This window comes from Pseudophryne corroboree, chromosome 5 (assembly GCF_028390025.1).
Source record: "Pseudophryne corroboree isolate aPseCor3 chromosome 5, aPseCor3.hap2, whole genome shotgun sequence".
Classification (NCBI taxonomy): Eukaryota; Metazoa; Chordata; class Amphibia; order Anura; family Myobatrachidae; genus Pseudophryne; species Pseudophryne corroboree.
The window spans coordinates 32,878,961-32,893,384 of record NC_086448.1 but is presented as its reverse complement, the minus strand read 5'-3'; the positions used below and the strand labels follow the sequence as shown (position 1 = coordinate 32,893,384).

Here is a 14,424-nt window from a genome sequence, read left to right as displayed (position 1 = left end):
TACGTAGATAGATACATAGATAGATACATAGATAGATACATAGATACGTAGATAGATACGTAGATAGATAGATACGTAGATAGATGATAGATAGATACATAGATAGATAGATGATAGATAGATAGATAGATGATAGATAGATAGATAGATACGTATATAGATAGATACGTATATAGATAGATACGTATATAGATAGATATGTATATAGATAGATACGTAGATAGAGAGATAGATACGTAGATAGATACGTAGATAGAGAGATAGATACGTAGATAGATACGTAGATAGAGAGATAGATACGTAGATAGATACGTAGATAGAGAGATAGATACGTAGATAGATAGATAGATAGATAGATAGATAGATAGATAGATACGTAGATAGATAGATGATAGATAGATAGATAGATAGATACGTATATAGATAGATATGTATATAGATAGATAGATACGTAGATAGATAGATACGTAGATAGATAGATACGTAGATACGTAGATAGATACATAGATAGATACGTAGATAGATACGTAGATAGATAGATAGATACGTAGATAGATAGATGATAGATAGATAGATAGATACGTATATAGATAGATATGTATATAGATAGATAGATAGATAGATACGTAGATTGATAGATAGATACGTAGATAGATAGACACATACGTAGATAGATAGACAGATACGTAGATAGATAGATAGATACGTAGATAGATAGATAGATACGTAGATAGATAGATAGATAGATACGTAGATAGAGAGATAGATACGTAGATAGATAGATAGATAGATACGTAGATAGATACGTAGATAGATACGTAGATAGATAGATAGATAGATACGTAGATAGATACGTAGATAGATAGATAGATAGATGATAGATAGATACGTATATAGATAGATATGTATATAGATAGATAGATAGATACGTAGATAGATGATAGATAGATAGATAGATACGTATATAGATAGATATGTATATAGATAGATAGATACGATAGATAGATAGATAGATAGATAGATAGATAGATAGATAGATACGATAGATAGATAGATAGATACGTAGATAGATAGATACGTAGATAGATACATAGATAGATACGTAGATAGATACGTAGATAGATAGATAGATAGATACGTATATAGATAGATATGTATATAGATAGATACGTAGATTGATAGATAGATACGTAGATAGATAGATAGACAGATACGTAGATAGATAGACAGATACGTAGATAGATAGATAGATAGATAGATAGATACGTAGATAGATAGATAGATAGATACGATAGATAGATAGATACGTAGATAGATAGATACGTAGATAGATACGTAGATAGATACGTAGATAGATAGATAGAGATACGTAGATAGATAGATGATAGATAGATAGATAGATACGTATATAGATAGATATGTATATAGATAGATAGATAGATAGATACGTAGATAGATAGATAGACAGATACGTAGATAGATAGACAGATACGTAGATAGATAGATAGATAGGTACGTAGATAGATAGATAGATACGTAGATAGATAGATAGATACGTAGATAGATACGTAGATAGATAGATAGATGATAGATAGATAGATAGATAGATAGATACGTATATAGATAGACAGATACGTAGATAGATAGATACGTAGATAGATAGATGATAGATAGATAGATACGTATATAGATAGATATGTATATAGATAGATAGATACGATAGATAGATAGATAGATAGATAGATAGATAGATAGATAGATAGATACGATAGATAGATACGATAGATAGATACGTAGATAGATAGATAGATAGATAGATAGGTAGATAGATACGTAGATAGATAGATACATAGATAGATACGTAGATAGATAGATAGATAGATGGATACGATAGATAGATAGATAGATAGATAGATAGATAGTTATGAGATGATGTGACGTAATAACCTTATCCCCGCTTTATTCTGTGACACGGAAGGCCGGAGAGACTCCGCTGCATTACTGCGCCAGGATGGGGAATGAGGACGTCTTACTGGAGATGATTGAATATATTGGACCCAACCAGAGGCAGCAGATCTTGAACAAGCAAGCAAAGGTGAGTGTGCAGCTGCTGGGCAGCATCTTGTCCTGTAGGGAAGCGGGTGTGAGATGGCAGGGCCCAGCGCTGGCCTCATTACTAGCACGGCTTCCACCCCTCTGTGTCAGTGAAGGATGCCACAGGGAACACAAAACACTGTGTTTAGGCGCCAGTGCCGGAACTAGCCATTTTAGCGCTGTGTGCAAGAAACGACAGTGGCACCCCCCCCCCCCCACGTAAGACAGGGGCAGTGCGCGCCGCAGGCGTGCAAAAAATTTATAGGGGCGTGGCTTCACGGGGAAGGGGCGTGGCCACAAAATAATAGCAATTCATACTACGGTGCACAGTAGTCTACATTATTCAAATTACGCTGCACAGTAGCGCCACTACACCAGGTAGAGCTCCTTTTTACACATTACGGCAGCCAGGGCGTCCCCCTTTTTTACACATTACGGCAGCCAGGGCGTCCCCCTTTTTTACACATTACGGCAGCCAGGGCGTCCTCCTTTTTTACACATTGTGGCAGCCAGGGCGTCCCCCTATTTTACACATTGCGGCAGCCAGAGCGTCCCCCTATTTTACACATTGCGGCAGCCAGGACCCCCCCTATTTTACACATTGCGGCAGCCAGGACCCCCCCTATTTCTCTAACGTCCTAGTGGATGCTGGGGACTCCGAAAGGACCATGGGGAATAGCGGCTCCGCAGGAGACTGGGCACAAAGTAAAAGCTTTAGGACTAGCTGGTGTGCACTGGCTCCTCCCCCTATGACCCTCCTCCAAGCCTCAGTTAAGATTTTGTGCCCGAACGAGAAGGGTGCAATCTAGGTGGCTCTCCTGAGCTGCTTAGAGTAAAAGTTTAAATAGGTTTTTTTTATTTTCAGTGAGACCTGCTGGCAACAGGCTCACTGCATCGAGGGACTAAGGGGAGAAGAAGCGAACTCACCTGCGTGCAGAGTGGATTGGGCTTCTTAGGCTACTGGACATTAGCTCCAGAGGGACGATCACAGGCCCAGCCATGGATGGGTCCCGGAGCCGCGCCGCCGGCCCCCTTACAGTGCCAGAAGAGTGAAGAGGTCCGGAAAATCGGCGGCAGAAGACGTCCTGTCTTCAATAAGGTAGCGCACAGCACCGCAGCTGTGCGCCATTGCTCTCAGCACACTTCACACTCCGGTCACTGAGGGTGCAGGGCGCTGGGGGGGGCGCCCTGGGACGCAATGAAAATACCTTAAATGGCTAAAAATACATCACATATAGCTCCTGGGCTATATGGATGTATTTAACCCCTGCCAGTTTTCCACAAAAAAGCGGGAGAAAGGCCGCCGAAAAAGGGGCGGAGCCTATCTCCTCAGCACACAAGCGCCATTTTTTCCTCACAGCTCCGTTGGAGGAAGGCTCCCTGACTCTCCCCTGCAGTCCTGCACTACAGAAACAGGGTAAAACAAGAGAGGGGGGGCACTAAATTGGCATATTAATATATACAGCAGCTATATTAGGGAAAAACACTTATATAAGGTTATCCCTGTATATATATAGCGCTCTGGTGTGTGCTGGCAAACTCTCCCTCTGTCTCCCCAAAGGGCTAGTGGGGTCCTGTCCTCTGTCAGAGCATTCCTGTGTGTGTGCTGTGTGTCGGTACGCTGTGTCGACATGTATGAGGAGGAAAATGGTGTGGAGGCGGAGCAATTGCCTGTGTTAGTGATGTCACCCCCTAGGGAGTCGACACCTGACTGGATGGTCTTATGGAAAGAATTACGTGATAGTGTCGGCACTTTACAAAAGACTGTTGACGACATGAGACAGCCGGCAAATCAGTTAATACCTGTACAGGCGTCTCAAACACCGTCAGGGGCTATAAAACGCCCGTTACCTCAGGTCGATACAGACACTGACACGGACACTGACTCCAGTGTCGACGGTGAGGAAACAAACGTATTTTCCAGTAGGGCCACACGTTACATGATCACGGCAATGAAGGAGGTTTTGAACATTTCTGATACTACAAGTACCACAAAAAAGGGTATTATGTGGGGTGTGAAAAAACTACCCGTAGTTTTTCCTGAATCAGATGAATTAAATGAGGTGTGTGATGAAGCGTGGGTTTCCCCCGATAAAAAACTGCTAATTTCTAAAAAAATTATTGGCATTATACCCTTTCCCGCCAGAGGTTAGGGCGCGTTGGGAAACACCTCCTAGCGTAGATAAGGCGCTCACACGCTTATCAAAACAAGTGGCGTTACCGTCTCCTGATACGGCCGCCCTCAAGGAACCAGCTGATAGGAAGCTGGAAAATATCCTTAAAAGTATATACACACATACTGGTATTATACTGCGACCAGCAATCGCCTCAGCCTGGATGTGCAGTGCTGGGGTGGCTTGGTCGGATTCCCTGACTGAAAATATTGATACCCTGGACAGGGACAATATATTATTGACTATAGAGCATTTAAAGGATGCATTTCTATATATGCGAGATGCACAGAGGGATATTTGCACTCTGGCATCAAGAGTAAGTGCGATGTCCATTTCTGCCAGAAGAGGATTATGGACGCGACAGTGGTCAGGGGATGCGGATTCCAAACGGCATATGGAAGTATTGCCGTATAAAGGGGAGGAGTTATTTGGGGTCGGTCTATCGGACCTGGTGGCCACGGCAACGGCTGGAAAATCCACCTTTTTACCCCAAGTCACCTCGCAGCAGAAAAAGATACCGTCTTTTCAGGCTCAGTCCTTTCGTCCCCATAAGGGCAAGCGGGCAAAAGGCCACTCATATCTGCCCCGGGGCAGAGGAAGGGGAAAAAGACTGCAGCAAACAGCCTCTTCCCACGAACAGAAGCCCTCCCCCGCTTCTGCCAAGTCCTCAGCATGACGCTGGGGCCTTACAAGCGGACTCAGGCACGGTGGGGGCCCGTCTCAAGAATTTCAGCGCGCAGTGGGCTCACTCGCAAGTGGACCCCTGGATCCTGCAGGTAGTATCTCAGGGGTACAAATTGGAATTCGAGACGTCTCCCCCTCGCCGGTTCCTGAAGTCTGCTTTACCAACGTCTCCCCCCGACAGGGAGGCGGTATTGGAAGCCATTCACAAGCTGTACTCCCAGCAGGTGATAATCAAGGTACCCCTCCTACAACAGGGAAAGGGGTATTATTCCACGCTGTTTGTGGTACCGAAGCCGGACGGCTCGGTGAGACCCATTTTAAATCTGAAATCCTTGAACACTTACATAAAAAGGTTCAAGTTCAAGATGGAGTCACTTAGAGCAGTGATAGCGAACCTGGAAGAAGGGGACTATATGGTGTCTCTGGACATCAAGGATGCTTACCTCCATGTCCCAATTTGCCCTTCTCACCAAGGGTACCTCAGGTTTGTGGTACAGAACTGTCACTATCAGTTTCAGACGCTGCCGTTTGGATTGTCCACGGCACCCCGGGTCTTTACCAAGGTAATGGCCGAAATGATGATTCTTCTTCGAAGAAAAGGCGTCTTAATTATCCCTTACTTGGACGATCTCCTGATAAGGGCAAGGTCCAGAGAACAGTTAGAGGTCGGAGTAGCACTATCTCAAGTAGTACTACGACAGCACGGATGGATTCTAAATATTCCAAAATCGCAGCTGATTCCGACGACACGTCTGCTGTTCCTAGGGATGATTCTGGACACAGTACAGAAAAAGGTGTTTCTCCCGGAGGAGAAAGCCAAGGAGTTATCCGACCTAGTCAGGAACCTCCTAAGACCAGGCTAAGTGTCGGTGCATCAATGCACAAGGGTCCTGGGAAAGATGGTGGCTTCTTACGAAGTGATTCCATTCGGCAGATTCCACGCAAGAACTTTTCAGTGGGATCTGCTGGACAAATGGTCCGGATCGCATCTTCAAATGCATCAGCGGATAACCCTGTCTCCAAGGACAAGGGTGTCTCTCCTGTGGTGGTTACAGAGTGCTCATCTCCTAGAGGGCCGCAGATTCGGCATTCAGGATTGGGTCCTGGTGACCACGGATGCCAGCCTGAGAGGCTGGGGAGCAGTCACACAGGGAAGAAATTTCCAGGGCTTGTGGTCAAGCATGGAAACGTCACTTCACATAAATATCCTGGAACTAAGGGCCATTTACAATGCCCTAAGTCAGGCAAGACCTCTGCTTCAGGGTCAGCCGGTGTTGATCCAGTCGGACAACATCACGGCAGTCGCCCACGTAAACAGACATGGCGGCACAAGAAGCAGGAGGGCAATGATGGAAATGGCAAGGATTCTTCGCTGGGCGGAGAATCATGTGATAGCACTGTCAGCAGTGTTCATTCCGGGAGTGGACAACTGGGAAGCAGACTTCCTCAGCAGACACGATCTTCACCCGGGGGAGTGGGGACTTCACCCAGAAGTCTTCCACATGATTGTGAACCGTTGGGAAAAACCAAAGGTGGACATGATGGCGTCCCGCCTCAACAAAAAACTGGACAGATATTGCGCCAGGTCAAGGGACCCTCAGGCAATAGCTGTGGACGCTCTGGTAACACCGTGGGTGTACCAGTCAGTGTATGTGTTCCCTCCTCTTCCTCTCATACCAAAAGTACTGAGAATCATAAGAAGGAGAGGAGTAAAGACTATACTCGTGGCTCCGGATTGGCCAAGAAGGACTTGGTACCCGGAAATTCAAGAGATGCTCACGGAAGACCCGTGGCCTCTACCTCTAAGAAAGGACCTGCTCCAGCAGGGACCATGTCTGTTCCAAGACTTACCGCGGCTGCGTTTGACGGCATGGCGGTTGAACGCCGGATCCTGAAGGAAAAAGGCATTCCGGATGAAGTCATCCCTACCCTGATCAAAGCCAGGAAGGATGTAACCATACAACATTATCACTGTATTTGGCGTAAATATGTTGCGTGGTGCGAGGCCAGGAAGGCCCCTACAGAGGAATTTCAACTGGGTCGTTTCCTGCATTTCCTGCAAACAGGACTGTCTATGGGCCTCAAATTAGGGTCCATTAAGGTTCAAATTTCGGCCCTGTCAATATTCTTCCAAAAAGAACTGGCTTCTGTTCCTGAAGTTCAGACTTTTGTCAAGGGAGTACTGCATATACAGCCTCCTTTTGTGCCTCCAGTGGCACCTGGGGATCTCAATGTAGTTTTGGGATTCCTAAAATCACATTGGTTTGAACCACTCACCACTGTGGACTTAAAATATCTCACATGGAAAGTGGTAATGCTGTTAGCCCTGGCTTCAGCCAGGCGTGTCTCAGAATTGGCGGCTTTATCCTATAAAAGCCCTTACCTAATTTTTCATACGGACAGGGCAGAATTGAGGACTCGTCCTCAATTTCTCCCTAAGGTGGTTTCAGCATTTCACTTAAACCAGCCTATTGTGGTGCCTGCGGCTACTAGGGACTTGGAGGATTCCAAGTTGCTGGACGTAGTCAGGGCCCTGAAAATATATGTTTCCAGGACGGCTGGAGTCAGGAAATCTGATTCGCTGTTTATCCTGTATGCACCCAACAAGCTGGGTGCTCCTGCTTCTAAGCAGACGATTGCTCGTTGGATTTGTAGTACAATTCAGCTTGCACATTCTGTGGCAGGCCTGCCACAGCCAAAATCTGTAAAAGCCCATTCCACACGGAAAGTGGGCTCATCTTGGGTGGCTGCCCGAGGGGTCTCGGCTTTACAACTTTGCCGAGCAGCTACTTGGTCAGGGGCAAACACGTTTGCTAAATTCTACAAATTTGATACCCTGGCTGAGGAGGACCTGGAGTTCTCTCATTCGGTGCTGCAGAGTCATCCGCACTCTCCCGCCCGTTTGGGAGCTTTGGTATAATCCCCATGGTCCTTTCGGAGTCCCCAGCATCCACTAGGACATTAGAGAAAATAAGAATTTACTTACCGATAATTCTATTTCTCATAGTCCGTAGTGGATGCTGGGCGCCCATCCCAAGTGCGGATTGTCTGCAATACTTGTACATAGTTATTGTTACAAAAATCGGGTTATTGCTGTAGTGAGCCATCTTTTCTAGAGGCTCCTCTGTTATCATGCTGTTAACTGGGTTCAGATCACAAGTTGTACGGTGTGATTGGTGTGGCTGGTATGAGTCTTACCCGGGATTCAAAATCCTTCCTTATTGTGTACGCTCGTCCGGGCACAGTATCCTAACTGAGGCTTGGAGGAGGGTCATAGGGGGAGGAGCCAGTGCACACCAGCTAGTCCTAAAGCTTTTACTTTGTGCCCAGTCTCCTGCGGAGCCGCTATTCCCCATGGTCCTTTCGGAGTCCCCAGCATCCACTACGGACTATGAGAAATAGAATTATCGGTAAGTAAATTCTTATTTTTACACATTGCGGCAGCCAGGACCCCTCCTATTTTACACATTGCGGCAGCCAGGACCCCCCTATTTTAGAGAGAGAGAGAGAGATACTTACCTTCTCCCGCTGACAGGCTCCTCGTGCTGGCAGGCATCTCCCTCTCTGTGCAGTGTGGCGTGTGCAGGCAGTTGAGAAGGAGGAGGAGGGAGGGGGATTGGAGCCGCAGCAGCGCTATTTGATTGGTAGTAAGCGCCGCTGCAGCATCCCCCTCTCCTTCTGTATTGGCTGCCTGGCGCTGCTTTGGATGCTGGGATGGAGGAACCGCATCCCAGCATCCATAGCAGCGCCGGGCAGCCAATACAGAAGGAGAGGGGGATGCTGCAGCGGCGCTTATTACCAATCAAATAGCGCTGCTGCGGCTCCAATCCCCCTCCCTCCTCCTTCTTCTCTCCGCTGCTCGGCGCTGGTCTCTTCTACACAGCGCGGCGCACACAGAGGCGGCATGTAATGAGTCAATTTGACTCATTACATGCCGCTGGCCGTTGCGCCCCCAGGGCAACTGCGCTGTGTGCCAAGTTCCCTTGGCACACACGTAGTTACGGCCCTGTTAGGCGCGATAGGTGGCCGCCAAGTTTCGCCCATTGGTAGCGGCAGCCCTCTACCCAGCAGAAGTCATGTGACGTGATGTCACAGGGTATTAAATTATATTAGACACAGGCTGATGCTGGCTGAGCTGCAAAATGGCGTAAATTACCCCCAAAAACTACACGCACAAAGCAAGCCCAAAAAATGGGGTAACTGCATTCCAGCACAAGTTATGCCCTGCATATAGATATACATCCAGCTGCCCTATTAATGACTCTTATGGTACAGTGTTACCACTTCCCACTACAGGTTCTATTACCTGGCTGTGTGGGCGGGGCATGCCTGGGATGCAGCAACATTGGGGGTGATTCCGAGTTGTTCGCTCGCTAGCTGCTTTTAGCAGCATTGCACACGCTAAGCCGCCGCCCTCTGGGAGTGTATCTTCGCTTAGCAGAAGTGCGAACGAAAGATTAGCAGAATTGCGAATAGAAATTTCTTAGCAGTTTCTGAGTAGCTCCAGACTTACTCAGCCATTGCGACCAGCTCAGTCCTTTTCGTTCCTGGTTTGACGTCACAAACACACCCAGCGTTTGCCCAACCACTCCCCCGTTTCTCAAGACCACTCATGCGTTTTGCAACTCGAACGCCTGCGTTTTTCCGCACACTCCCATAAAACAGCCAGTTTCCGCTCAGAAACACCCACTTCCTGTCAATCACACTACGATCACCAGAACGATGAAAAAGCTTTGTTATGCCGTGAGTAAAATACCTAACTTTTGTGTAAAATAACTAAGCGCATGCGCTCTGCGAACCTTGCGCATGCGCAGTAAGCGACTGTGAAGATACGGGGTTCTTCTAATCACTCAGACACAGAGCCGATGAAACCAAAGTGATGGTTTATTTCTCACAGCACACAGGAATAGATAATTCACAGGAAACAGATGTAAATATAGCCCAGAAACAGTATACAGGTAGCAGTCCAGATAGTAAGTCCCAGTAGAGGATTTAGGTCCACAGCAATTCCGTGCAGAAGTTCCAGATAAACAAGTCCACACAGCAGAACTATCACTGAGTCCACACAGCAGTGATAGCAGATTAGTCCATGCAGTAGTAAGTACATATAAGTCCACACAGCACTGTTGATGCGTTCCACAAGGTACCCTGGCAGAGAATCACCCCTTAGCCAAAGTCCTGCGACTAACATGCGGAGCTGACCTGCGCAACCTCTTTTAAAACCTTCCAAATGCCCATCATGCAGCGCTCACCTGGGGAGGAGACTCAGGTTCCTGATTGGTGGTATCCCACCTCAGGTATTTCCCTACTCCCTCCCACAGCTGGCCTTCTCCTGCTGACCACATGCTTGGTCAGGCTCCGCGATGTCTGTCAGAGACCAGGATGGAACAGAGGACAGTAAACAGAAGGGACAATGACAGGGAAATTGGATTAAGTCCTGATTGTCCCCTGTGGAGGAGAAGCTTCAAAGAGACATTACCTGGTCCTCAAATGTATTTCCTGTGTGACCATATGAGGATCATAGATGGACTCAATAGGCATAGCAATGATAACCTGTAATAACCTCCTACCAGACTGGCATCCTCCTACAATAACATAACATGACAGCACTAGGTGCCAGGTCACAGCACACCTGTATTTACCTGGGTAAGATTATAGTACAGAATATATAGGCTAATGCAGTGGTTCCCAAACTTTTGTGAGTCACGGCACCCTGGAGTGTCAGATTTTTTTTTCACGGCACCCCTAGGCCATACTTTTCTTAGTGAGAAATTTAGAAAAAAATATTAGATTAAGTAAATTATGTTTATATGTCATCCTTAGGGTCAGTTATGTGGTGAGGGACAAGATTTGCTTCTGTTTGTCCACATATTTTATAACTGGAAGCCATCAGCACTGGTTTTGCCTATTAAATTGACAATAAATAGTTTGAATTGGTCCTTGACCACCAACCTGAGGCACCCCTGCAAGTGTCCCGCGGCACCCCAGGGTGCCACGGCACACAGTTTGGGAACCACTGGGCTAATGGATGAACACACACATGGGGTAATAGGGACACAAGCCAGAGAGACATGGGAACAGAAGGAATAAAAAGTACATTAAACGCTATAAAGATTGAAACACCACAAATACAGTATTAGCCCCTGCCTATATCTTTACAGCGACTAATCGCAGTATAGCGAAAATCGTCAACGAGCAAACAACTCGGAATGACCCCCATTGTTGCAACAAAGAAAGCTATTACCTAATTCTACTATAATGTAACATTTGCCTGTTCATTTCTTGTCTTAGAACGGATGGTCGCCATTGCTGGTGGCGGCGGATAAGGGCCACACAGGGATTGTGAACCTCCTGTTACAGAATCACGTCAGGGTGGATGTATTCGATGAGGTAAGTGGGCACCGAAAACGTCATTATGTTATAATGTAACCGTCTACGATAGAATAAAAGAAAACCACAGGAGATGGCCCAGCCGGCGTTGCTGTAAGTAGCCACAAGGGTACTGATTGGGAAATTGGTTATAGTTATAATTGTTGCCACATTGTAGCAATTTGCTTCCCAGTATGTGACCCTGCTGTAGCTACCCACATTCTTACGCCCAGTGACCCACACATCAATGTGTCTAGTTATTGCAGCACTGACATCACTGATGCACATCACTGCTCCCTGTTACCCTCGTTTCCCACCAGTACACCCCACCCCTACTGCCACATATAATACAGCCTCCATTACGCCCCATTGTGGCATGCCCATTTAATTATCCGCTTCTTACTCTTATAGACGCAGATGCATTAAGCCTGGAGAAGTTATAAAGCAGTGATAAGTGGAAGGTGATAACGCACCAGCCAATCAGCTCCAAACTGTAAATTTAAATATTGGAGCTGATTGGCTGGTGAGTTATTATCACCTTGCACTTATCACTGCTTTATCACTTCTCCTGGCTTAATACATCTGCCCCATACTTCTTACATCATAAGATGCTTATAAACTCTGAACCTTAATCATCATCAACAAAGAAAGATTCAAAATAAAAGCTGTCAATGATTGGTCAGAAGTATGTCATAAATAACGGACGCCCTTTGTGGGATCATCTTGGTCACAGCTGTACCCTACTGTATGAGGCAATGGGAGGTCCTTCTCGCAGATGCCACCTCCCACTTCCATATAAATTATATTATTAAGGGATCAGTGAGGACGGGAAAAATATGCACAAAAGTGCTACAGCCACAATTTATTCCTGGTCAGCTGTAGTTATACCTAGTCAACCGCAGTTATTCCTAGTCAGCTGCAATTATTCCTGGTCAGCTGAAATTATTACTGGTCATCTACAGTTATTCCTGGTCAGCTCCAATTATTCCTTGTTAACTGCAATTATTCCTGGTCAGCTCCAGTTTTTCCTGGTCAGCTCCAATTATTCCTTGTCGGCTCCAATTATTCCTGGTCAGCTGTAATTATTCCTGGTCAGCTGTAATTATTCCTGGTCAGCTGCAATTATTCCTGGTCAGCTGCAATTATTCCTGGTCAGCTGCAATTATTCCTGGTCAGCTACAGTTATTCCTGGTCAGCTGCAATTATTCCTGGTCAGCTACAGTTATTCCTGGTCAGCTGCAATTATTCCTGGTCAGCTACAGTTATTCCTGGTCAGCTGCAATTATTCCCAATCCACCATGGTGCTTTATTTTGATACCATACAATCAGGGCTGCCTTAACAGCACTGTACCCACCCATTCATGGGAATAAATAAAAAATAAAATAAAAATCACAACTTACCCCTCCTGAATTCCCGCACCATCTCTTCCTTACAGTGAATGGCTGTTAGCATTCTGGTGGACAGCTCCAGCCATCCACCAAACAGCATGCTCACAGCCATTCACTGTCTTCCTGCCGGCTGAGAGTCAGGCAGGGGATGCTCCCTGGCTGCTTGTGTATTACACAGAGCAGCGAGGCAGAATTCTCCATCTGCCTCCCAATAAGCTATAGAGGCACCAGCCCAGGGGGCAGATGCACCTCGGCCCAGCACAACCCTGCTAGAAGGCCCCAAGAATCGTGGGGACCTGGGCAGCTGCCCAGTGTGTTAGTGCATTAAGATGGCCCTGCAATGCATACAATATTCTGCCCATAGCTTTTACTGAACTGTTCTAGAAATTACAACTGGAAATGAATATTTGTACAAAATCCTGTTGTTTCTCCTCAGCACGGCAAAGCGGCCTTGCACCTCGCCTGCCAGAATGGCCACGACAAGATGGCAGACCTCCTGCTGAGGCACAAGGCCTTTGTAAACACCAAAACCAAGCTGGGTCTCACACCGCTACACCTGTGCGCCCAAAATGGCTTCAACCGTCTTGTTAAGTTGCTGGTGGAGATCCACCTTGCCAGCATTGAGGCCATGTCACTGGTAAATAGCAATATATATAATCCAATGCAAGAAATGTGTGTGTCATGTGACGACCATGTGCCGGGCATGGGACGGTCATGTGCGTGTCATGTGTTGGCCATGTGACGGTCACGTGCCTGACATGTGCGTGTCGTGACGGTCATGTGTCTGTCATGTGACTGCTATGTGCTTGTCATCTGAAGATCATGTGCCTGTCATGTGATGATCATGTGCGTGTCATGTGCCGGCCATGTGACAGTCTTGTGTGTGTCATGTGACGGTCATGTACCTGTCATTTGATGATCATGTGCCAGTCTTGTGCGTATCATGTTCTGGTTATGTGCGTGTCATGTGACGATCATGTGTGTGTCACTTGATGACCATGTGACGGTCATGTACGTGTCATGTGACGGTCAAGTGCGTGTCATGTGCCGGCCGTGTGACGGTCATGTGACGGTTATGTGCCTGCCATATGACAGTCATGTTTGTATCATGTGACGATCATGTGTGTGTCATGTGACGGTTAGGTGCCTTTCATCTGACCGTCATGTGTCTGTCATGTGCTGATTATGTGACGGCCATGTGACGGTCATGTGCCTGTCATGTGACGATCATGTGCATGTCATGTGACGATCATGTGCGTGTCATGTGACGATCATGTGACGTTCACCTGCCTGTTATGTGACAGTCACGTGTCTGTCACGTTGACTGTCAGGTGATAATCATGTGCCAGCCAGGAGCCTGTCATTTGTGTACCATGTGCATGTCATGTGCTGGTCATGTGCCTGTCATGTGCGTATCATGTGACAGTTATGTGCCGGTCATGTGGCTGTTACAGCAATGGAGGTAAAATCACAGATGTTTTATCAGGGCAATACTGTATTTTAATTGGCGATATCAGCAGAAAACAAACATACTTACTTTGAACTGTGCCTGTCACAAAACTTTATTAAATGTAAAAAAAAGGAAATTTCTGAACAGGTTTTGGGAAATAACATTGTCACTTCAGTGGTTACAGAAGACCAGGGGATTCTAGGGGATTTTAATCATGAATTTCTGCTCGGTACAGTTACAGTAGTGTGCAGCAGTTATTATAAC

At 46.3% G+C, this 14,424-nt stretch overlaps 1 protein-coding gene across 3 annotated transcripts in view; it reads left to right on the top strand.

The window, feature by feature from the left end:
* The window catches only part of LOC134927139 (serine/threonine-protein phosphatase 6 regulatory ankyrin repeat subunit B-like), a 223,420-nt gene that overhangs the window by 143,628 nt on the left and 65,368 nt on the right, over positions 1 to 14,424 (top strand). For all 3 annotated transcript variants that reach the window (XM_063921203.1, XM_063921202.1, XM_063921201.1), the window contains 3 exons: positions 1,979 to 2,095; positions 11,244 to 11,342; positions 13,147 to 13,347. In XM_063921203.1, the coding sequence (XP_063777273.1) occupies positions 1,979 to 2,095; positions 11,244 to 11,342; positions 13,147 to 13,347 (417 nt within the window). The remainder of the gene's footprint in view (positions 1 to 1,978; positions 2,096 to 11,243; positions 11,343 to 13,146; positions 13,348 to 14,424) is intronic.